Here is a 24672-nt window from a genome sequence, read left to right as displayed (position 1 = left end):
CTCACTCCAGCTGTGTGGTTCTTATCTGTGGGTTGTTCCAGTTCAGCCTGTCTCGATGCAAGATGCTCCTGTAACCTCATTAACCTCATGGCTGCATCTCCACCATGACCAACTCCTGTCTAATTCATTTGTAGAGCACATGTTAAAACGTTATGCCTGTTTAAAATAGCTTTATTTCAATGTCTCCTCATCAAACAGATTTGGGGGGGGATAGAGACGCCTCGCAGGAGTAGCAACATTTCTAATCGAGACAAGTGGCTGAACTGTTCCATCCTTCTGGGATACAACCCTTCTCTCTCTGGTACTGTTTGTATTCTGGCTCTGGATTATGAAATGCTCCTCGGATATTTTTATGTTCTACTTTTTACTATACGGTGCCACAGTGGGGCGTGTTTATCTGTTTCTGTCATCAGTAACGCCACAATTCCTAAAAAGCATGACAGAGATTTTTAACATTATTTTCTTAACACCTAAAACACATAATCCCCATTTCAAAGTGCTGGTGGTGGCAGCATTATGCTGTGGGGAGACCTCTCTGTCCCAGAGTGCCTCTGGTTAAAGCTCTTCCTTCAAACCTAGTAAAAAATACATCAATAATCAGAGATCAATCTGATTTGAACTTAAAATGAAAGAGCCTAGTTTGTTGCTGAGGTACTAAATTGACTGCAAAGAATGACATGAATTATTTTCTAATGACTTGGAAAACAATTACAAAATGTTCCTAAATGATCTTCACCATCATTAATTTATGTAACTCCTGTTTTTGTTTGTGTCTTCATGCTGGGGGCGAAAACACTATGACTCTCCCAAGTGTTTTTAGGGGAAAACCCAAGCGGTTAAAATGAAGCCTGCTACTTTCTACCAGTTTTTCTTTTTGTTTCTTTGTAAATCCGGTTTTAGTCCCTTTATACCTCTGTAAGGTTTCCGTACTGTTCTGGGAATCAAGACGTTGGACTTGGACGTGTTTGGGGACTCATTTGTGTTGTGTGTCCTGTCCTCCCATTTTGGACCTGCATAGTGACATATCAGCCCGCATACAAAGCAACAAAGGGGGGTGGGGGGGAGTCCGATGCCATTTTTTAATTGCTCATCTCAGAGGTGAAGGAGAACAAAAAAAAAAAGATTAAATAAAAATACATTTTACAGATTTGTGTTTGTCGGAACTCCCTTATTCCTGCTAGTTAGTAAGTAAAACTATTTATACAGCAGCTTTCAAGATAAAAATCACAAAGTGCTTCAATGAACAAAATGCATACATTGAAAACAAAATTAAGTAAAAGCTGATTTAAAAATGTTTTTAATTAAATTAATGACCTTATTGCAGCAAGAGGTACAAACTTACCTAGTTATTGATCATGACGTCTCCTGAAATTATGAGAATTATCCTTGGATATTTATATTTTCTTTTTCTTACAGTTTAAAAAATTTTTTTTTACAAAAAGCCTAAAACACATAAACTAACAAACAACTAAAAACCCAGTAGTGGCAGCATCATGCTGGGCGGTCTCTTCATCCATTATTTCTGTCAATGAGCGACATCTTTGCGAAAAAGAAATACTTTATTTGACAACAGTAGTATCTCTATATACAACAACTTCACACTCTCCAGTCTGAAGTGGTCTGGACTTTGGCACCATTAGTGATACTTTGCTGCATAAATATAAGAATTATTACTTACATTTATCATTAGCTATTCACAAAAACACAGAAGAATAGACAACGTAGAAACCCTGCAGATGAAAAAAAGAAAGAGACGAGGCTTTCATTTGCCTTTTAACAGTGATGCATTGGCACAAAATGTTTAAACCTCAGATGATTTTTCTCACAAAAGGCCACATTTTGATTAAAAAACAGGTATAAGCTGTAGTGTGCTTTGCTGCAGTAAATATTGCTGAAGAAACCATTCACACCCGAAGATTTTTGCAGTCTCACCATTTGAGCTGTTCTTGGAACAACTAGAAAAGTTTTAATTTTATTGTTAGTTTCCCCATAATTCATAAAGGGTCAAAATTGTACATACCACCACCTACATTTTGTCAAATGCACTTCAACCACAGAGAACTATTAACAAGGTTTTGGTGTAATTTGAGCAGAAAATTATATCATTCTTCTTGGCTGAACCTGTAGGGTTCATTCAAATAATTTGGTTTCTTGTTGATGATGTGATTTTAAAACGTAGTTCAGATATTATAAACGATATTCAAGTCATCTTTGGGGAAAAGTCTTCTAGTAGGTTAATGTTTTATCCACTTCAACGTCAGTGTTTGGTATAATTTTCCTGTTGCAGACAAAAATCTGACCCAAACTGTTTTCCTCAGATGAAAAATAATTTGTTAGGGTGTCTAAGTGCAACCCTGAAACCAGTAGAGCTCAAGAAAACCAGTAGCCAAAAGAGTGAGGGCAAGGCTTTCAAACCAAACAACATGGAACCAACAGTGATGCATGGTAGTGGTGGAGTCATGCTACTTTTTCTTAGAATGGCTGCAAGCTTTCTGAACATTAATGAACGACGGCGGGTCTGTGCCAGAATAGCAAACACTTTAAATGAGAGATACTCATAAGAAGACTGGTCCGATATCCAGCCAGAACCAAACAAGAAGCTTGAAGATGTGACAAAAACCTTGAGGATGACGTATCCTGCAGTTCGGGGTGTCCAAACTTACTAAAATTAAGCAAATAAAGTAGTTCATTTTTTGTTTGTTTTGTTTGGTGGGAAAATGATCATAGATCAAAAGCATAGAAAGGATTTTGTGCCTTTTACCGTCTTAAAAGAAAGGCATCTACTTTTTAAATACTTTTGGCTTGAATGAACAAATTTATTCTCGATTATAAGAACAGGATTTGGATCACTTTCTGTCAAGACGCTCGCTATATTTAGCCAAGTTTAATAAATTAGATAAAAGCAGCTAATTTGGCTGCAGCAAAGTCGACTTTTCAGTGAAAGGTTGTCTTCTACTACTACTACTACACTTTAATACTTTATGTTGTACGTAACATCTCCCATTGTAAGAAAATTTTGTTGTCCAAATGGGGTCAGAGGGGCATTTTGGACACACCTGCTGTGGTTGTTAAAAGATTTCTAAATTTTAGTGGAGGTGTATGTATATATTTGAGCCTGTATGTGTGCATGTATGGGGAAAAGTTTGAATTTGTGCTCCTTTTCATGCTTTTAGGAAGTCATTGCATTTGATTTTTTTGTACTCCAACCCAACCTGGGTAAACGTAAACCATTAAAACGATTAAAGTGTCGGAGTCGTCCTGATGCAGAACCACCCGAGCAGGACTGCAGGTCGTAATTAAGGCAGTTTTTAAACATCTGTTTGACAAAGTGCACACATTGTCTAGCGCTGAGTCTCCTCAGACCCACAGGTCCAGGTCAGTCAGTCCACACAGTAGAGCTTCATTTGTCCTTATTTTCCTCCAGTTCTTCTGCCGGCGGCGCTGTCAGTCGACTCATCTGCTGGTCCACTTGAGCTCGGCGGTGTTTTCGGACCAGGCTGCCACCCGCGAAGCCCAGGGCGCCCCCTCCCACAGCAGCAGCCACCCCAGCAGCTTTGAACCCGGCCAGCAGGCCGAGAGGGCCTCCCAGCACGCCGCCCAGCAGCGCCCCGGCGACCGGCAGCACCGCCAGCTTGTAGCCCGCCGCCTGGAGAGACATGAAGAAGAGATACGCTCCGGTTTAATTTACCTCGCGCACCTTTAGAGACGCCAGGACTTTGTGGCTTAAAGGCAGGCTGCGACAGGGCGAGCATGCATCTGCCCTTTCATGATCACTCATCAAAACGCACGCAAGGTTGAAGCCGAAGTCACAAAAAGAAAATACAAACTAGCCTGCATGTGTAAATGTAAACGGACGCATCAAAGCCTTTTTATAACCTTCATTTAGGAGAAATCAGAGAGATGTGGGGCGCGTGTTATTACAGCTGTTATCATCAGAGTGGAAGGTGCTTTTTGCTGATGGCAATTAATGATTGATTCTCTGACCTCACACACACACACGCGCACAGACACCCCGACACTCACTTGATTAACACTCGCCATTAAATTAATCTAGTTCAAAAGCCAGCATTGCTTGTCCACATCCCTGTGGCAGTCGAGGGAATTTTAATTTCATCTGAGCTAAGTTAAAAGGACTCTGGCTATAGAAGTTGTGGAGGAAGGAGGAAATGAGCGGGTTGTATATATATATATATATATATATATATATATATATATATATATATGTGTGTGTGTGTGTGTGTGTAATACATGTTTGACCCGATTAGAGATTACAAGCTTTCAAACACGTTAAAACATCTGACACCCTTCTCATTTGTTTCATCTGCTCAGCCTCTACACCCACCAACCCGGCTCACAGCAGGTGGGAGTTTGTTTGCCCTCTCCCTCAATGCTAAATTTCTTTTAAACAACCAAATTAAACATAATGTTTTATTTTATTACATTTAGCCATAAGTTACATTTAAAATGTTCCCAGTTGTTATTAAAAACCCACCACAGACACATTTTTGGTTTATTTTCTCAGAAGTTTAGTGTACTGTTGACGGGCATATAAAAAGAACCAAACCGCTACTGAAATAACACTGTTAAATTGACCTGCTAGATGTTTTAAACTTGAGCGTTTCTTTCTGTTTTTTTTTAAACGTGGACTATATCCAAGCAGTGGCTCAACAACTCTCATCTACTCATTACCCATACAAAGCACCAAAATACACATTGCCAAAACCTAAATTTAATGAACCAACCCTGTCGTTTAGCCGGGGTTATTATTGGCACCCCGGCTAAAAAAAAAAAAAAACCCAAAAAACACTTAAAACTTTTATTACAGCAGCATAATCTCACACTGAAAAAGTTTAACAAAAACCGGGAAATCATGTTGGGTTTTTTTCCCAGAAGCATTGGTGCTCACATTCGTAGAAACCCTAATAAAGTAAATACAACTAAACAGTTTTTATTATTATTATTTTTAAGAATTTGTAGTCATCAGTAGTCTTTATTTATTGCTAGTCTGACAGGGAAAAGGCAAATAGAGGCGAGCATGTTTTAAAGGCCCAGGTCAGCAATCAAACTAGTGACTTGACTTTGAGTTAACGCTCATGTTCCACAAATATGAGGCGACACAGATTCCTATTCTCCTAGTCACTCTTCAAAATGGGAAAGTTAAGAGAACATTTAAACATGTTGATTTTCATAAATCTGTGAAAATATCTCCTCTCCTAAACTTGTACTTACTCACTTTAACATTAAAACAACTGGAACTGTGACAAACAAAGCTGGACTGGGACTTTCGTCCAACTTAATGTTAGGACGATGAAAATGAAAACGTGAAAAAGTCTCTAAGGATCATTTTTTTATATGAGATCATGTTACAGTAATAGAAGATTAATTTAATCTCACGTTTTCTGCACATCTTTTACAGGGAAGCTATGCTATGCCACATTTATTTAGTTAATTTCAGAGAGCGTTACACTAATAATTTCTCATATTTGTAACTTTTACATATGTAACAAAAACTGATCATTAAACAAATGCCTCAGATGATGAGCAACCTTTTTAAAACGTTTTACTTAAGATGAAAGTTGCATATAGGAATGTGTTTCTGTTTTTCTATCTTTGATTTCAAATAAATTCTTCAACAGGGACATAATTTAAAAAAAAAAGGATTCATTCTGGATAATAAAGAGAAAAAGTTCAATATTTGTAATACATATAAAGGTCAGTGACTTGTCCTCTGATTTATATTGTGTGTTAAAGTAGCTGAACTGGGAAATGACAACATATTTATTTAAATCTAACACACACACACACACACACCCATGTGGGTCCTGCCTTGCTCGCCTTATCCAACGTCTTCATCACTCCCACCGCCCCCGTCTTTCCCCTCTCCTCTCTCTATTTCCTTAATTGCAGCTTTCCTCCATATTGGAAGGGATCGATGGGGACAAACGCAGTGGAATGGCTGGGAGGCAAAGTGCCATCGATCTCCCAAACACCACACACACTCACACAGGGGGATCATCGGGACATAAACACACAGATACATAAACACCCACCTTCCCCAGGCTCCTGGTCCCCTCCTCCACGTTGGCCGCGGCTGTGTTGACGTTGTCCTCTATGCTGTCAATCTTCTCCTGCTGGGACTGAAGCACGGAGGAGCACATTAGCACACACTCATATTCCAAGGTGCACTAACACACACACACACACACACACACACGCCCGCAGGTGCAGCGACCACCTGTTGTGTTCAAAGATTTATTTTCTGACTGACCAAACTCTGCTCTCCTGCACGGTGGAGGCACGTGTGCGCGGCGTCGGTATATTCGTCTGGGATTCGGTCACTGTGTGTGCTATTGTGTGGGTCTCATGAAATATTCAGAGTGGCAGCTGCCTCTCGCCCCATGTGAGGACTGGACGAACACAGGGGCCAAACAACAAGCAGAACACAGAGCTCTACCCTTCGTTTCCTCTTCCTCCTCAGAAACAACCCGCGCCTCCTTCACCTGCTCTTACTGCTCCTCTTACATGACGAAAAGCAACTTCCTGTTGCTTTCTGATGATATTTTGCTCATTCCTGCAGAGGTCTGCAATATTCACCAGCCTCCGAGTTACGCTAAGCTGTTTTGTCGTCGCTCTCTCATCTTACAGGCTGTTATTGTTTTTGTCTTCAAATCTGAAACTTTAGAGCCTAGCAGAAGAACTCTGGCATATACTTGTTTTATTACAATAACTAGTTTGATTTCTTCTAAAGGAAATGACGAATTCCTAAAAAAAAGCTTCATAGAGCACTCTTATGATCTTTTTGGTAATATAAAATAAGACAGAACGTGCATACACAACTTAGATTGCACATAACACAACAACTAAATGGCTCAAAAATATGTTTATATTTCTACAAAATAGTTTAATTTTAAAAAATTCACTTGAAACACGAGTCAAAAACATTTGTTAATATAAAATTTAAAAAAAGCTCATTTTAAGTTGCATGAAAAGAATTGTTGAATTGAAATATTTCCCAAAATAATTTAATATTTATCAAAAGATAAACATTTTGACAAAAAAAACAAAAAACTTTTCTCCTTCAGTCTGTAGATTTAAGAAAACTGTAAACCTTATAAAATTGGCGTAGGTAAGTTTAAGTTGACAAAAACTATTAGAACTAAATAACAGAGAAACACTGGGATAATCGTTTGTTTAAATAGTCAATATTTAAAACTGACAATTTGTAAAAAAAAAAAAAAATGTTTTGCAAAGCAGCCAGGTATTTTAGAAATTAAGATTAAGGCTGCAGAAAAGATGGGACAAAAAGAAGCATTGGGCAAAACTTGTTTTTTCAAATTAATCTAAAACACATTTTAATATTTTTCAGAATTGAATTTTTTCCAACATTTGCTTCATAACCCAGCAGGTTTTTGTTTAATAACTATTGAAAAAAATCTAAAGTTTAAGTTTGTAAGAAATCTGAGACGTTTGGAGCTAAATAACGCTGGAACTCTTCAACATTTTTTAAATAGTTTTATGTGTTTTACAAATTAAAATTTGACGTTTATACATAAATCCAAGATAAATCCAAAGATATTTAAGGTTAATATCAGATTAGAAAAAAGTACAAATGATTCCTCTTTTAATAACAAAATCAGGAAACTATTCAACTTCACAGATGATGTAAAAAAAAAAAAAACTCGTAAAATGACAGAGTAGTAAGAAAATTAGACGAACTATAGAGGGGCTGATTTTATTTGGTTCTTTAAACGCATTTGTTAGCTAAATAGATCATTCAACGCTTAGAGATCGGTGGAAAGTTCTAAAGAGAAGGCAGAGAAGTAAAGAAACTCAGCCGCTAACGTGACAAAAACAAAGGAACAACCACACACTCACTCAGTGTTTCCACTGTGGCTCAGCCTGACGGAATATAACTCCCCAAACAACATCTCTCACCTGAGAGACGCCACAACATGTCTATGCTCTTTTGCCTCCCTCTGTATTATTTTTTCTTACACCGCTACGTCTTCGCTCTCTCTCTCCTTTGCTAATCTCTCCTTCTCTCAGCCTCCCTGCTCCTCTCACTCTTTCCCTGAGGAAAGAGATAATCTGAACCGTCTGTTCTCCACCTGCTCTGTTGCATCCCTCGTTTCCCTCCTCTCCCCACATGACAACCTGCCGTCCTCCCACCAATACCCCCCTCCTCCCTCCCTCCCTCTCGTCAACTCCTCGGCCTCTCCCCAGCGTAGGACCTCTGGGGCCCCGGCCGTTCTCTCCCGAGCTGATCTCTGAGGACGCCGCTCAGGCGCGCTTCCTGGAAACAGTGCGGCTGAGCGGCCTCCGTCACTCCTGAGTTTGCTGCATGTAGACGGAGCAATGCAGTCGATGCGGAAACGTGAACGTAGGAACCTGCAGAGTGTTTTTACTCACATGGACAAGCAGGGAGAACTCCGTCACCAAGCCGCTCAGTTCCTTTAGGTCCTGAGGGAGAGAAAGGTTAAAATAAAAGGTTTTCTTTTATTTCAGTTAATTACTTATCAGACAAATCTACTGCAATATCTAATGAAAATAAACTAAACATCCTTCTCACTCCAATTTCCTCCATTTTTCCTATTTTCAAGAATCAGTTTCCCTTTTTCCTCATTTCTCCTTTTTAGAGTTATACCTCATTACACCGTGCTGTTAAAAAGAAATCACCCATATTTGCTTTTAAGTCTTTCAGACCATCAAACTAATTTTAATATCAGATAAAAATACAACAGTCTCAGAATGATGCACTGCAGAAACACAAAACCTCAAAAGTATTTTGGGTTTCTAGTGCAAATTTTATGTTTGTACTCTTGAAATAAGACAAAACTAACTTACGGGTAAACTTTTTAGCAAGATGTAGGAAAAGTAAAAGCATTAGTTCCACTGGCAGATTATTTCACTTATTACAATACATTTTCCCATGTTAGAAGTGAAATAATCTGCCAGTGGAGCAAGAACTTTTCTTAAAATCAATATCAGGAATTACTGATTTAAAACAAGCTCCTAAACATTACTTAAATGTTACTTGTAAGTTAGTTAAAAAGTGATAACTCCTTGTCAAACAATGACTTAAAGGCGGTTAAACATATGTAAGGAAATGTGTTTAACCTACAATTAGGCCTGGGCATCGTTTTCACCCAGGCCTAATTACTAGCAGACCTGTTGAATGAAGAAATCACTCAAACAGAGTGATTTCCTCAGACCTGCTTCATGTTCTTCATGGTTTTTGTCACATCTTCAACACACATCACGTTTCACATTAAAGAAACTTTGGTAGAGACCGGAAACAAAGTAATTGACTGTAACAGAGCCACGTTTACTAAAAAAAAAAAAAACATCCTGATGATCATCAGCAACTTTGGGAAAACATTCGGTGAGCATTTCAGATAAAGAACATCACTACCAGCGAAACATGGTGGTGGCAGTGTGATGATCTGGGCCTCTTTGCCAGTTTGATCCTTGAATTTTGCTCTCCAGAGGAAAACCCTGTGCGCAAATCCAGCCATTGTTTCTCGACCTCAAGCGTCCTTGACCTCTACAGCAGGATGACCTAAAGGAAGTTCATCTCTGAACGGCTCAAAGTGATACTCAAAGTGAACTAAAACAGACTTGAAACCTCTACAATGTGGCTGTGATAGGTTTATTTGTCATAACCTGCAAAGAATCAGCCAGAGACAGAGATTAGGTTTCTTTTGATTTCTTTTCTGCAGAATAGGAGAATTGAGAACAGACGCGACGAATCGCTGTCAAACACTGTCTGGACTCAATTCTGCCAGTTCTTTCTTTGCATTTCTCTTTATTGTATAGAAAAAGGAGGTTGGGCTTCTTCACACAGTCACACAGAGAATTGACCAACCGTCTTTACATTCTGGAGCCTCCTATGGACATGCCCTTACAAGGGCATGTGACTGACCACAACTAATCAGTTACATATGGAACTAATAACACATGAATGTTTAACGTTTTTAGCTTCCAAGCAAACATCCTAAACAAAGTTAATAATATACTATACTACAAAAGAAAGAGAAGTTAAGTAAATATAAAAAGAAGAATAATATGAGAGTAATAATATAAAAAAGAATAATATGAAAGAATAATATGAAAACATAACTTGTAAAATAAACTCATGAGTAAATGAACAGGAGGATAATTTTTCTAACAGGCTGAATTAAAAAAATTCAGAAAAAAAGGGGGCCAAAATTCCTCCACCGTGATGTAAAACACTCATTTTCAGTTATTGCAAACGCTTGACTGCAGATGTTACCACAAAGTGTGGCACAACCTGTTCTTAGGGTATGGAGGTAATTGTTCTGGGTTCTTTTGTGACCTCCTGGGTTGATGAGCAATAGTTTAGTTTTGTTAGCCTGGACACCCCTGGAAAGGCTCATCTTGATACCATGTTTTCTCCATAAATGCATAATGGCCCTCAATTCCTTAGGAATGGCTTCATATCCCTTTTCCGACTGACAAGTCTAAAGTCATTTGTTCCTCAAAGACAAGCCACAAAAAAAAAAAAAAAAAAACAACAAAGGAAAAAAAACTGAAGACGTCTGCTAGCGGGTAAATACTTTCTCACGTAAAAGTTTATAAACACTTGTTTGTCCTGTGCTGAATAAAGATATTTTTTCTCATGAAATTGACCTTTTTAACGAACGCACCTCTTCCAGATTATCCCAGGACTCGGACGCATTCTGATCGGCCGGGATTTCTGGAAGCCGAAGTTGAATCTGCAGGTCCGACAGCGGCTCCTCGTCTTCCTCCTCCAGATCGTGGCAGCTGCTGGACCGACTGACGGAGGGCCAAGTGTCCGGCGGCGCCGCGGGGACCGGTGGGGGCGGGTTGGAGTGCAGAAGCAGGAAGTCCTGTGCTGCGGCTGACGCTCTGTCCCTGACCGGCTTTACGAGCTCCTCCAGAGCTTCGGCGTCTTCAGATCGGACCCGGCTGCACAGCTGCTCCATCTCTCTCATGTTGGCTCTCAGTTGCTGCAGAACCGTACATGACTCACAGGTTACTCAGAGTGAAATCCCGATGTGGTGCTTAGGAAACTAAAATAAAGTTAAAATGAATTAAGTACTTGATCCTGCGTGATTCCACTTGTTTTTTAAATATGAAACACCGAGGTGCTGAATTTGTTCAAAGTTAATTTCACCCGTACCCTTCAAAATAAGACTCATTTTCGGGCAACTGAAGGAGGACCCAAGCTTGACCGGAACTTTCAAAACAAAATTATAAGGCAGAATTTGTGCAGCCCTCCGACTGCAGTTCAAGAATGATACAAATTTGTTGATGTAGATGGAGACTTTTTATCTGAAATCAGGGTAAAATTATTACCAACATGATTTCCTTAAACTCTTAATACACAAAGTATTCATCTCTTTATGACGAAGCTTTTACAATAAGCAGAACCACGTCTATTTAAAGGCTTTTACCGAAAAGCAAACGAGTTTTTATCTAATTTATTAAACTTGGCTAACTATGTGGCACTGTTGCCTAGCAACAAGAAGGTCCTGGGTTCGAGTCCCGGCCTGGGGTCTGTCTACTCTACATGGAGCTTATGTTCTCCCTGTGCATGTGTAGGTTCTCTCAAGGTACTCCAGCTTCCTCCCACAGTCCAAAACACGACTATCAAGCTAACTTTTTTTTAATAGAACTAAACTAGTCATATCCTGCCCTTTAAAAATAAGCCTTAAAGTAGCTTAATTTGTATTTTTCAGACATATAGTGTTATTTTATAGCATAATCAAGAAACTATGTTACTTTCAGTTGTCATAAAAATGTTGTATATATCAGACATGGCTTGACTTCACAATTTAACAATTTGAAATTGGGCCTCTGTCTCTTTAAGAAGCTCCTGCGCTACGTATTCACTACGTTATCACAACAACGCTTCTCCATGATGCCGTTTACAACTGTTCTTAGGTCAGCAGACGAGCAGTTCCATCAGGTGTTTTCTAATTGCTGTTGCTGCCGCTGGTCTGGAGGAGCTGAGTGGCAGAAGCTCGGCTGGAGACTCCAAGGAGGAGCTTTGATTGAGCGAGCGTTTAGGCACGCTGAAGATTTGTCAAGCATGCATGAAAGAATTAAAGCAACACGCCAGGCATGTTTTTGATGAGGGAATAACATTATAACGAGATACAAAGCTAAAAAACACATAAACTTTACGTGATACCTCCCCTTTCATCAAAATAAAAGCCTTGATATTTCGAATAGTAGATTATTGCAAAACGAGATCTCACATTACTAGTGGATGAAAAATTGAAACGGCTGTCCTTTCAAATCAAAGCTCATTGGGGATCTTCAAAATAAAAGCCTATTCATAATTCATTCATTACAAAGATGAACTCCACATTCCTTGTGAGCTTATGCTCATCATTTACAATGTTTGTTCAATGTTCGGTCCATGTGTGTGTGTTTATACGTGTCTGTGTGGGGGTGTTTGCTTGTGAGTGAGGAGCTTAGTAAGTTTTAGATGTGAGGCAGGGGAACACGGGAAATGCCCCGAGGGTGACAGGAGGATTACATCGCGGCCATCAGCCCTCCAGGCCGAGGAACAACCCGGCCTTGTCGGGTCAACGTCCTGCCGATAACACATTCCTTTAATTACAGAACATGAATAAACATACGCCCACACCCATGTCTCCATGTGTACGAAGCCGAAAAGACAAACTGATTAACATGGAGGCAGACGGGTCGGGCACCTGTCAGCCTGCAAATGAACCGGGTTGGTAATGTGAGCACGGATCCTGACCTAACACATGAAAGACGAGACATTTCATGGATTCTGATTTAAGGACCACCCATCAGTCCACCTACCCACCAACATCCCAAAAAAAACAAAATAAAAAAACCCCAACACATCCCAAAAAACACACAAACATCTAAAGCAGCAGCACCTAAAACCGACTCTGGCTTAATGACTTGAAGACACAGGAAAGCACTCCGTGAGCACTCCCAGAGGGGTGAGAGGATAGGTGTGTGTCTGTTTGGAGTTATTTCACCTTCAGAGACACAGAGGCTTCCAGGCAACAGCATCCCCCCTCAGGGGTCTTCACACCAGCCAGGTGAACAAGAACGCCAAGAACTACTTACCACATGCAGGAATTAAGGTTCTGGTGGAAATTCACTCTATCGCTTATTTAGCTTTTTAGTTTTTTTACATGTGTGGAGAATAAATGCAAATATATTCTTGACATATTGTAAAATATATTTACACTAAACACAGGCCCATCCATACATCCATCATAAATAAAAAACAATTCATTAATACATTTTTGTTGTTATACTTAAGGGGGCAGTATTATGAGTTTTCCAGGTACATAATGCCATTTTATAACACAATCAAGTAGCTATGTTATAAAAATATAAAAATGCTGTAAATATCAAACATGGCTTAAAAGAAATTTGCCTTCCTAATTTGATGCCTTGAAATTGGGCCTCTATCTCTTTAAAAACTCCTGCTCTTTCTGAAACGCCGCCTTCAGGAAGTCAAAACAACACGGCTCCTCCACTAACCTTTTAACAATGTTTTTACCAGCGTTACACTGAGAAGTAGCTCATTTAATGAGCTCAGCAGGTGTGCAGTTCCCCCAGGTGTTTGCTAACTGCTGCTGGCTAGTCTGAAGGAGCTGAGTGGGGAAGTCGTGGAGGAGGGCTGCTCTGTGAGGTGGAAGTTCAGTAGCTTGAAAACTCCTCTAAGGAGGCGCTAGCTCTAACCAGGTGTTTTGCCCAGCTGAATGGTTGCCACGGGAGATTAAAGGATTTCTCAAACATGCATGAAAAAATCAGGACAACACTCCAGGTTTGTTTTTTAAGGGATGACAGTATAACATGATGTAAAGCTTAAAAAAGTTTATCTTACATAATCTTACACATCTTACTACCCCTTTAAAATGAGCTAAAAAGCCTAAAGAACATTGAAAATTTGATTCTGAATCAGAAAACAAACTTTTCTTTGACTTGACTTCTAAAGGGAAATTTAATCCTGTTTTATTGGAGAACTGACTAGAGATCGAAGTTGGGTTTTGAGTTTCAGTCTCTAGATGTTAAAGCTAATAGAGCCAGATCCTTGAAGACCTGCAGCTGTAATTGCAGTGACTTTTCTACAAAGTACACCTTTGTCATTTTTTTGTCCATCATGTAAGGTGCTGTAGTTTGTGGCTGCACTATGAGAGTTAAAGGCACTGTGACTGACTGTTCACTTTGAACTCTATTTTCCAGCAATAGTTTACAGATATCAAACTGGCTATACAGCAGAAAACTAACAATTATTTCCTTAATTTGGATGTTGTCTGTACTTAAATGGATAAACCCACCAATAGCTGCCCTAAATCTGCTCTTTGATCTTTAAATTGGAAAACGTGATTGCGACAAATGTAGAAAATGTCAAGATCTACATGTAGGAGGCCACAGGCTTCAAGAGGTTTATTAAACAAATACACTCTGATGCAGAGACATATGGGGTTAAGGCACTCTAATTGGCAGTCAGTTAAATTATCTTCTAAATAAAACCTGCTATTCATTAAATACACATACTTTAGATGCCTTCCCTGTTCATTTAAAAAGTTCTAACATACCTGAACAGTTCTGCTGGCATTTATTTGCTCCTGATGGAGGCGCTCCCACTGCTGGCTCTGTTGATACTGCAAACACAAAAGATAAAACATGCACTTCTTCCCACTGAGGCAGCATCCAGGTGCGATCATGTGTCCAGGCAGATGCGAGTCCTCACCTTCAGTATGTTACTGTGGTGTTTCTGCAGCCTCTCCAGGTCCGTGGGCAGAGCTACTTTAATGAACTTGTTGATGGGTCCCTCCAGGCGCCTCAGTGTCAGCTTGTTGCCTTCCTCTGCCATGTGTCCCGCTGAGTGTCCACAGCCGACACCTCTGTGTAACTTCCACGCCGCACCTGCTCGGCCGAACCTCACTGTGCCCGCACACTGCAAACACCAGCAGAGCTCGATTTTTATTAAACACACAGTTCGAGTGAATTAACTTCGCGACATTAGTTTATGACACTGAATCCTTAACAACTAATTTAAAGTATAAAACAGAAACATTCATCTATGGCAGATAGCTGTGTGTATAGAGAACAGAGTTTACATCTGGAAGAAAGAAAAGAAGGAAGGACAGCAGGTGTTATGTTTTATTTTTTTTTCTTCATGTGAGATTGAAGAAAGAAACCGAACCTTTAAAATGCAGTGAATTTCAAAGTTTGTTATTTTTAGTCAGTTATAAAAATTCAATCTGGAGAGACTCAGACGGAGATAAGAAGACAATTAGAAGACAAACAGAATTTAAAGTCTTTGGCGCTCGGGCCCCGGCTGGGGATAACGGTTATCGCAGCGTTAGCGATAGCCTTCAGATGAGCATCCCCGATGCTGTTAGAAACGTCATCCCCCCGGGCCCGGCACTGGTGGTGGAGGTTGAAGAAGGGTGCGGGCCTCAGGACCGGGCGAATGGAGGAGAAGGGGTGGTGGTGGGTTGAGCTCGGCTGGAGAGCGAAGGACACCATGAATGAAGGTCCTTATCAGCTGGGACTTGGTCGATGATTGGACGTGACGTGGCTTGGTCTGGCGTTGATAGGTCGACGATTGTGGGCAGGTCGCTTCAATTAACGGGTCCCGGTGGGGATAAAAGAGTCTTCCAGTTTGAATTTGCGCCTAGGCTTCATTTCTATTGAAATTTTGTCCTTCTCAGTTCAGACGTGCTAAAAAGACATTTAAAGTCTGGCTTTATAGCCCATTTGATCAATCCCAACTACCTTGCAGCCACCTTTAGGCATCAATAGACATCTTTATGTTCTGCAAGGATTCAATAAGCTCTGCCCTGGTGGCAGCATGTGTCTTGAAATGACTGAGAAAGAGTCATTGAATACCCTGAAGATTTCTTAATGGCTACTCACATGCAAAGTCATTGCAGTGCAATGAAGTTTGCTCTGTTTTCTGTAGGTAACCAAGAACACAACCAGTCAATGTTTTTAAGGACATTCAATCCTCTTTTATGACAATTTGCCTCTATATTTGATTAATAGAGTGATTTCTGCTGGACTTGTCAAAGGTTTACCTGTTGCGATGCTATTTTGTCTTCAAGAAGCCTGTCAGAGATTTCTTAGCTTAATGTTTGTTTTAAACCAATGTGAATCAGATTTATTGGAGGTCATCTAACAGTCTTTTCTTATACAGATGTCTTATTCCTCAGCATGTCAGAAAGAGGATGCTCTTCTCGAATGTGGTTGTTACAAATATGAACTGGTTTCTGGTGGTTTTATGCTACATTTTGTGAGAATGCTTCTGTCATTTTACGCTAAAGTTTTATTTATGTTCTTACGGCATCGGCAGAAAAAAGGTTATTATCATGGATTGTAAACCTCAAATAAAAACATAACTGTATTCTGGTATTTACACAAAATTAAAACCAAACAAATGTAGCATAATCTATTTTCTAGCAATTTACAGCTTTCTAATGAGCAGAATATTAAAGTGTTTTGTTGTTTTGGGCTTTGTAAAGTAACGCCAGTATAACAGACTGATACTAGCTGGTTGTTCAATCATGGTGTCTTCTGTTTTTCTTCCACTCAACTTTCCATCATTCTGCATGGATACAGCAGACTAGGCATTCGTTTTTCTGGCTGTTTACTGGACCGCTGCCCGGTCAGCAGTCTTCCCCATGATTGCGTAGGCCATAGCATAGCATTTTTGCAGTAACTATACATTTTCATTGGTCCTATGTAATATTCTAATGTTCCAGGGACTGAACTTTGTGTTTTTGTTAGCCATAGTCACTAAAATGAACAGCAATAAATCCTTGAAATAAATTACAATTTCTAATAATTCTGAACATAGTTTGAGTTTCACTAAAAATTATATTTTTAATCATGCTCTAATTTATTCACATACACACATTTTTTCAGCATCATAAATTTCAAACACACTTTAAGGTCACTGATGATTAGGCCAAGTGCAAGAGTTGTGATGTATGTCAACATTGTATATGCTTGGTACATTAATATATCAGAGATTACTACTATGACTATGCATATTAGTATCCCTACAAATAAAACAATATTGTATAAATACTCTAGTATGTAATACGCTACTCGTTCTATATGTGGTTGTATAGTGGGTTGTTTAGCCCACTACCATTAAAACCCAGTGATATCAAACATAGTTTTTAAAACAGTTTAAATAACCACAATGGTAAAAAAAATATCACTACTGCGAAAGTGTTGGCATATTTGGACCTTTTAAAGAATGCTTTTCGCTCTTTCCTATTTCACAGAAACACCAATCACTGAGAAAGTTTAAGTTAAAGGGAAGAGAAAAAGCTATTAAGTGAGAATTGCAACCTTAACTCTTATTGGTCTGGAAGTTGATTGGAATAAGAAAATAATAATAATTCATAAATCTATTCCAAGGTCTTTTCTAGCAGAGGTGGCAAACATGTCGTATACATACAGAAAAACTATTGGATTATTTTGTTCATACCTTTGTTTTGTCTTCAATTATTAAAAACTAAAGTATGCTCGGGTTTATTTTAAAGCAGCAGAGTTGTCATACGTGTATAAAAGAGCATAATTTAAAAGACAATATTCCTTTCGAAAGAACGTCGTACGAATAATTACTTGGCCTCAGGTATTTTTCAGATGAAGTTGAATTTAGCAGCAGTGAGAAAGGAAACCTATTCTGATAGATTATTTTTTTAGAGACCTAATTATGCAAACAGCAACGAAAATCCGTAGCAAATCATTTTAAGAGGCGAAACATTACCTGTTACTATTTTTTCAGTTTTTATTTCCTGAAGCTAAATCAGGTCACATTTCATTAGCCTGACTGTCGCAAAAAGGCTTAAACAGAAAGTGAAATTAAATTATATTCGCTGACAGCTCAGAGTGTAAGCTTAAATTAAAGGGCCATATCAGTTTGAGGCAAGCTCCCTGAAATATTTAACTAGCTTCTTTAAGAGAGACAAACAGGCGTTAATTAACCCACATTATCCTGGAGACAGACAGATTGTAAACATCAAAGTTAAAGGACAAAATGCGCCACTTACCTGTCGGAATACAGATCATTAATGTGATTTATACAACCGAAGCTCGACGTGAGCCTTCATACTGATCAGAAAATTAACTTTCACATACAATTGGATTGATCGAAGAACTATTTCGCCCCAAATCAGCAAGTTGTATGTAAACAATTCTCTTCCTGGTGCGGCACTAAAACGTTACCGACCTCAAACGGCGCCCACAGCCAGTTAGTTCCCAATCTATTTTCTGGCATTTTTGCTCCTAAAGCTTAGATTTTAATTATTTATTCATTTGTTTATTTAGTTACTTGCATATATAATTGTGTAACCGTCATATTAAATCACATATAGAGAACTGCAAAAATAGTAATATTTTTGAATTTCTTCTCATTTTGTCACATGACAAACACAAAGCTCCATGCATTATACCGTGACTTTATGTGATGTTACAACGCAAAGATCTACGTAAACTGGAGAAAAATGACACGTGAATGTATTCAGCTCCTTTCACTTGTATATCTTGAAATAAAATCAAGAGCAGCCAAATGCCATCAGTAGTTCTCTTTGTGTGCACTGATGTTAGTATAAAATGTAGCTGTTCTTTGAAGCAAGCAAGCAACACCATAAAGACCAAAGAACATAACAAACAAGTCAGGGGTAAAGTTATGAGGAAATTACTTTAATGCTCTGTACAGCAAAATGAGGCTCTACAAAGAATTGGCTCAGGCAAATGAACCCTATGCACGTCAAAGTTTCATTTGCAACCATCCATTATTTTTCTTCCACTTTGAATTTATGCACATCAAAATCCTATTAAAATACACTCAAATTTGTGCTTGCTGACAACCACGTTTTCACCTCTATTTTCACAATTTGTTTTGTATCAAAAGAAGAAGGTAAATCCAAACCCCCATGGGTTTCTAGACAAACAGCACCAAATCCGCAACAACAAATACATCCTGCCCCCTCTAATTTAGCAGAAACAAGAGTTTAACCATTTCTGTTGATTTGCTATTTAAACTTTCACTGTCAGTTTTGATCCGCCCTCTCAGTCTGCAAGTCTGGGAGTCCCCCAGAACAAATGGCACTCAAATGGACAAATCGCACTCACAGACTGACAGACAAACGCACACAACAACTGCAGCAGATGTGTACAACACCAGGGGAAATCCCCTGCAGCTGGGGACGGCGTGCTTCACTGCGGCCCCTCGCATGGAGCATCCGCTGAGGGAAGAGAGTGTGTGTGTGTGGGGGTTGGCCTAAATGTCAAAGGTAAAAGGTGCTGTGGAATGGAAACATGCAATAGACCCACTCACACAGACTGATCTCAGAGTAGAGGAGGGGGAACCCCAGCCCTTCTCTCTGACTGTCTTCAAAACACAACACAAACAAAAATCTCACACTTAATGTCACTTTCCACAAGATCTATGCTGTTTATACACACAGTAGGTTGAGACAGCATGACAAAAACGGAAATGTCATGTAAATATGACTGAATTATATTGGGTTTGGACTTTTATGTGAGTTCGTTTGTGCTCATAAATATGAACGGAACTGAATTTTTATCACCCTGTCATGTGTCCAACATTTTACATGTATGACCACACAGAACAAGAGTGGAAATTCTGTGGTTGCAACGTCTCAAGATCTCAAGCCAGACGCCACCCACCTACAGCAAGAAATGTTAGACAGCCGCAAAGAGCTACCCCTTCCTCCTGTACGTGAATTATTGTTTCTGTTTTTTAATTTCTTATTCAACAAAACATATATACAAAAATTTAATATTTTTTAGATATTAATTTTTGCTCTATATTATCTGGAAAAATCTGTAACAAATCCTTAATTGTTATGTTATGTTCTACGGTCACTTTAAAAGATGTATTGGTCCAACTCATATCCAATAATATACTAATGCAGTCATGGTAATAAAAAATAGATTTCCTTTAAATTCAGTTCATGACGTTTTAATTATTATTTTTTAGCAATTTTGCTTTTGTCGTTTTATTCTTTATGTATGTTTTACTCATGTCTTCATTTTCAGTTTTGACAAATTAAGATTATATAATAGTTTGAAAAAAAAAAGGTTTTACAAATGTTTATCAGGTAGTTTAATGGTCATTATGTCATATGTTGTAAAAAATCAGCATTGTGCATTACTCCGTGACATTTATTTTGTTAAAGCCTGCAATCAGGACTTCTTTTAGCTTTATTTAAAGCCTTTTCCTGGATTTCTTCACTTTTAATGGGATATGTCTCGTCATCAACAGCTGATCTGTTTCTGCTTATGAAAAACTCTCCCACAGCATGATGCTGCCACCTTTATTGTGGCAACATGAGAACACACCACTGCTTTATTGTGGCAGCATGGTGTGTTCAGGGTGGTCGTATATTATAATATTAAAAAACACATAGCTTTTAGTAAGCGTTGACCAGAGCCTCTTTACTTCACATGTGTTTCATTCATGACTTTAGCCAAACTTTAAAGGAGACTACTGGGCTTTCTTCTTTCTGCTTTTCTGTTAAAACAGATTTTCCGTCTGGACTGCAGCTTCCCAGATGTTGCACTGAGCTGTGCCTTCTGAGCTGGTCAAAGCTTATAATATCATTTATTACCCCAACTCTACTTTAAACCTTTCCGAGACACAGGATGTGACACAGGATACTCCGAAGAGCATCAGAGTTGATGGGGTTGAATATAAATGAAAGCAAATACTTTTCAGATTTCTTGGGAAATAAATGTTGAGAAACTTCTTTCTTCCCTTCACAGCTACACACTCCTTCCTGTTGCTTTATCACAGTAAACTCCAATAAATTAAAGATTGTAGTGTGACTAAAAAAAGTAAAAAAAAAAAAAAGGTTACATCCATATGTGTGTGTATACGTTTGTGTGCGTGCATTAGGCCCATGAGGACTCAGGTGTGGTTTGTTGCAGTCTACTCTGGGAGGTTCATCAGCAGGAGAGGAAGTCAGCAGGGAGCTCTGCTCACTTAGTTCCTCTTGAATCTCTGTTTTTATAGAAAGGTGTGATTAACACACGCTGACGCCTCACAGGCGCTTTTTCACAGCAGACGCATTGACATGTCGTAGTAGAGGAAACACAGGTGTTACTAATAAAATTAGAGAAGCATGCTTAATACGCAGGTGCTCTTGTGTCTAAATGAGCGAGCAGCACCAGGGATCTGAATCAGCAGCATCCATTATGTTTTTCTCTTAGACCAATGCAAAGGCTTTAATGGTGTTTTTTTTATTTTTATTTTTTTTGCAACATCCAGAAAGAATGTAGCTCTTTTTCAACTAGTTTGTCAAAAAAAAAAAAGAAAAAGAAAAAGGAAAAAAAACCCTCATCTGCATAAAAGATCGCATTAGTCTCTGCGTAATCAATTTGTATGCTGTAGAAATATTTTTAGGATGATTTTAGTAACTTTTTAAGCCATAAAAGTCTCTAGTAAATTTCTAAACAATAAAAAGTTACTAAAAGTTATACTTATTTACAGATTTATAGTTTTTGTCTCTCGGGTTGTCTGAAAAATGTCTTATTTAAGAATAGTAGTCCCTTTGGTTTTAACAGAGTTTTAATCACTAACTTGACCTTATTTAAAGTTGATTACTTTATATATATTTCCTTTATTTAACCAGGTAAACCCCGTTGAGATCTAGATCTCATTTTCAAGAGGGACCTGGGCAAAAAAAAAATTGCAATGAAATAAAACTTTACTTCAGTTTTATTTCAAATCAATTAATTTTCTTCTTTAGTTTGCTTTGTTGTGAATAATGCACTTTTATTCAGGTGTATTTTATGTTTTTGTCATGTTTATTATTTGTCATTTTAGCTTAAACACACATTTCTTTCCTAGGATTCTTTCTGTCTTAAGAGTTACGGTCGTCATTGTTTTTAAAATCTTTTAAATCTGTTGAAGATTGTGCATGAAAAAGTTTCATATATAAGGATTAACTATGTTAGATTTTTAAAAGTTGGAACAGTGGTAGAGGTTTTTAGGAAAGAAAATCAACATGCATTAAGAAAAGATTTTTGAGATTCAGTTTTATTTCCAGGTGATAGTCTTTATCAGTCAGTATCTGAAATATGCATTTATTTATTTGCATATTCCCTCTATGAACCAAACCTTTACAACTTTTTTTCCCAAATATGGTTTTTTTTATTTTGCTGATGCAGTTTTATTTATTTATTTATTTTATTTTTTTTACAATGGTTAGCGTTATGTAAGTTCTGGATACATTTACACTCTTGGTAAAGTTTTTTTTTTGTTGGGAGGCTGGGAGGAATTCCATACTGAGAAATTATTATTTTCAATAATTATCCTGCAGCAATAAAAAAATATATATATTGAGTGCCAAAACCGTAACTGGCACTGCAGGTACTCTGGGACGTAATGTTGCTTTCTGAAGCAATTTGTTCTACACCTTTTGTCCGAAAAGTTTTATATTAATGATAAGATTACAAATTATAGACTTACAGCTTCAATAACCCTCCCCTGAATGTGAGTGTGCATGCATAATTATTATGTATATCTGAGAGGCCCTCTAATTAAGACTCTGGGTATCTGCTACCTGTCAGCGCAGATCGATTGGCTGGAAGACTGGCAGCTCTCTTTCTGTGTGTGTGTGTGTGTGCGTGTGTATGTGTGTGTGCACTATGCAAATTTCAGCGCAGTAAACTTTAGTACTATTTTTCCAAAACATGGAGGAAACACTTTTACAAGACATCATAAAAATGATCTTGGTGTTATTGCTGTTTTTCTGCATATTGATGGGACTCAGTGGGATTGTTAAAACGTTGCACATATTATTTTATAAAATACAGCCACAGAGAATAAAAATGGGCATAAATATTATACTTCGTATTATTAAAAGCCACCTAATATTTCCACCTTCTCTATAAAAGGCATTAAACTACAAGTGTATAGGTAATGATTTCAGATCACTCATTTTATATTTTGCACAAACACAGTGCAAAATATACCCCTTGTGCCCCGTCTAACTGAGACACACTCTTACTGAAGGATCTGTTCACTATTTCCCTATCAGTTGGTATCCATCACTGCGCCATTTGAGAGAGAAAGAAAGAGAGGAAGAGGCAGCGCGGCTGCGTCTGTGTAGGTGCTCTCGGTGCTGCCAGTGAGTGATGGCAGTGACAGTGTAGACGGCGTGTGCTGTGAAATGTCACAGTGCCGATCGATGTTGTTTAACGAGGCTAGAGGCTGATCTGGACCTCATGCTAACATAAAGCTCTCCTCTCCTCACTCTTCCTTCCCCTCTTCCCTCCCTTAATCCCCCCTCTACTCTCTGTGAGCGACCGAGGGTCCCTGGGGGGCGAGAGGTGAGGCCTGTTACCTGTCAAGAGGGTTTGGCTGTGACAAGAGAGACACACACACACACACGCGCGCGCGCACCCACACCCATATATGCAGTGGCTTGCAAATAGTATTCATACCCCTGGAAGATTTTCACATTTTTAAAAACAAAAACTTCAAAGTATTTTATAGGGATTTTATGTGGTAGATCAAGATAGAGTAGTTCAAAGTTTCTAAAAGTTCTGAGGTCAAGTCTGATGGTTTGCTGTGAAAAAGGCTGAAAAAAAAAGAACAAAGTTTTGAGCAGCATCAGGACTCTAGAACTACTGTCTCGATGTACTGATTAGGGATGCACCGACTCAAGTTTTCTGGCTGATCTTCGAAAAGCCTGACCTACCGATTCTGATTTTGGCCAATACTGATTTTTTTTTTAAGGGTTACAAAATATAGGAAGAAAGTCAATGAGTTGGCAACAGTGGGGTAAATACTGTATTAACTGCAAACATGCGGACATGACCTGGCGGGTCTGCCAGTCTCTCTCAAGGCAGAACAAAAGAGGACAGTGGTTAATTTTTAGACCTTTGCTGAGGTAGATAAGATCAGCTTCAGATTTAAGTATCAGCCGATCACTGATTTCCAATAATTAAGGAAATTGGGGCTGATTTATTGGCTGGCTGATTTATCAGTGCACTCACTGATATTTGATATTGTGATATGTTTGTTTTTCTTCTGTACAGCACAGATTTGTAATCTGTGTCTTGAAATGTACTTCATAAATAATAGTTTCATTTTCTTTTTTTTTTTGCAAACACCCCTAAACTTCAATCTAACGAGACATTCAACATTAAAGCAAGGAGGGCATTACAAGACTTTGGAGGAGCTGAACAGATTTAGAATTAAGGTTGGTAAATTTATTGACAGGACAACCATTCAGACTAAAAATGGAAAAATGGTGAAATTAAATAAAAATTAAATTAAAATTAATTCAATTAAAATTGAAAGCCAATAAAGTCTGCAGGGGAGGAAGTTACTGTGGTCAAATAGAACCAAAAACATTTGGCCAAAACGCCACAAGATGGATGAATAAACTATCCCAAGGGTGAAACATGGAGGTAGCAGCATAATGCTGTGGAGTTCTTCTCCCTCAACAGAGGAAGGGAAGCCAGTCAGAACTGAAAACAGGATGATCCTCCAAGAAAGGACTTTTACAAATTATTGTCTCAGGGGGCTGGTTACAACTACGTGCCGCAATTTTGTGATAGTCTGTATCTCTGTTCCCAAATTAGTTTGTATTTTGCACTGCATCATTGGGCATTAAATCTTTTTACACA

General features: G+C 38.6%; 1 protein-coding gene across 1 annotated transcript; it reads right to left on the bottom strand.

Moving 5' to 3' along the window:
- Positions 1-35: 35 nt before the first annotated feature.
- Positions 36-18213, bottom strand: stx17 (syntaxin 17). The gene is made up of 7 exons (XM_023330644.1): positions 18057-18213; positions 14738-14944; positions 14583-14648; positions 10668-10991; positions 8410-8460; positions 6051-6137; positions 36-3646 (listed from the first exon to the last, which is right to left on the bottom strand). Exons 2-7 carry the CDS (start codon positions 14858-14860, stop codon positions 3401-3403), a joined length of 897 nt encoding a protein of 298 aa, XP_023186412.1. The 5' UTR covers positions 14861-14944; positions 18057-18213; the 3' UTR covers positions 36-3400.
- Between the last annotated feature and the right edge of the window lie 6459 nt (positions 18214-24672).

Source organism: Xiphophorus maculatus, chromosome 3, assembly GCF_002775205.1.
Source record: "Xiphophorus maculatus strain JP 163 A chromosome 3, X_maculatus-5.0-male, whole genome shotgun sequence".
Taxonomy (NCBI): domain Eukaryota; kingdom Metazoa; phylum Chordata; class Actinopteri; order Cyprinodontiformes; family Poeciliidae; genus Xiphophorus; species Xiphophorus maculatus.
Note: the sequence above shows the minus strand (reverse complement) of the source record. Positions and strands in the feature narration are given on the sequence as shown.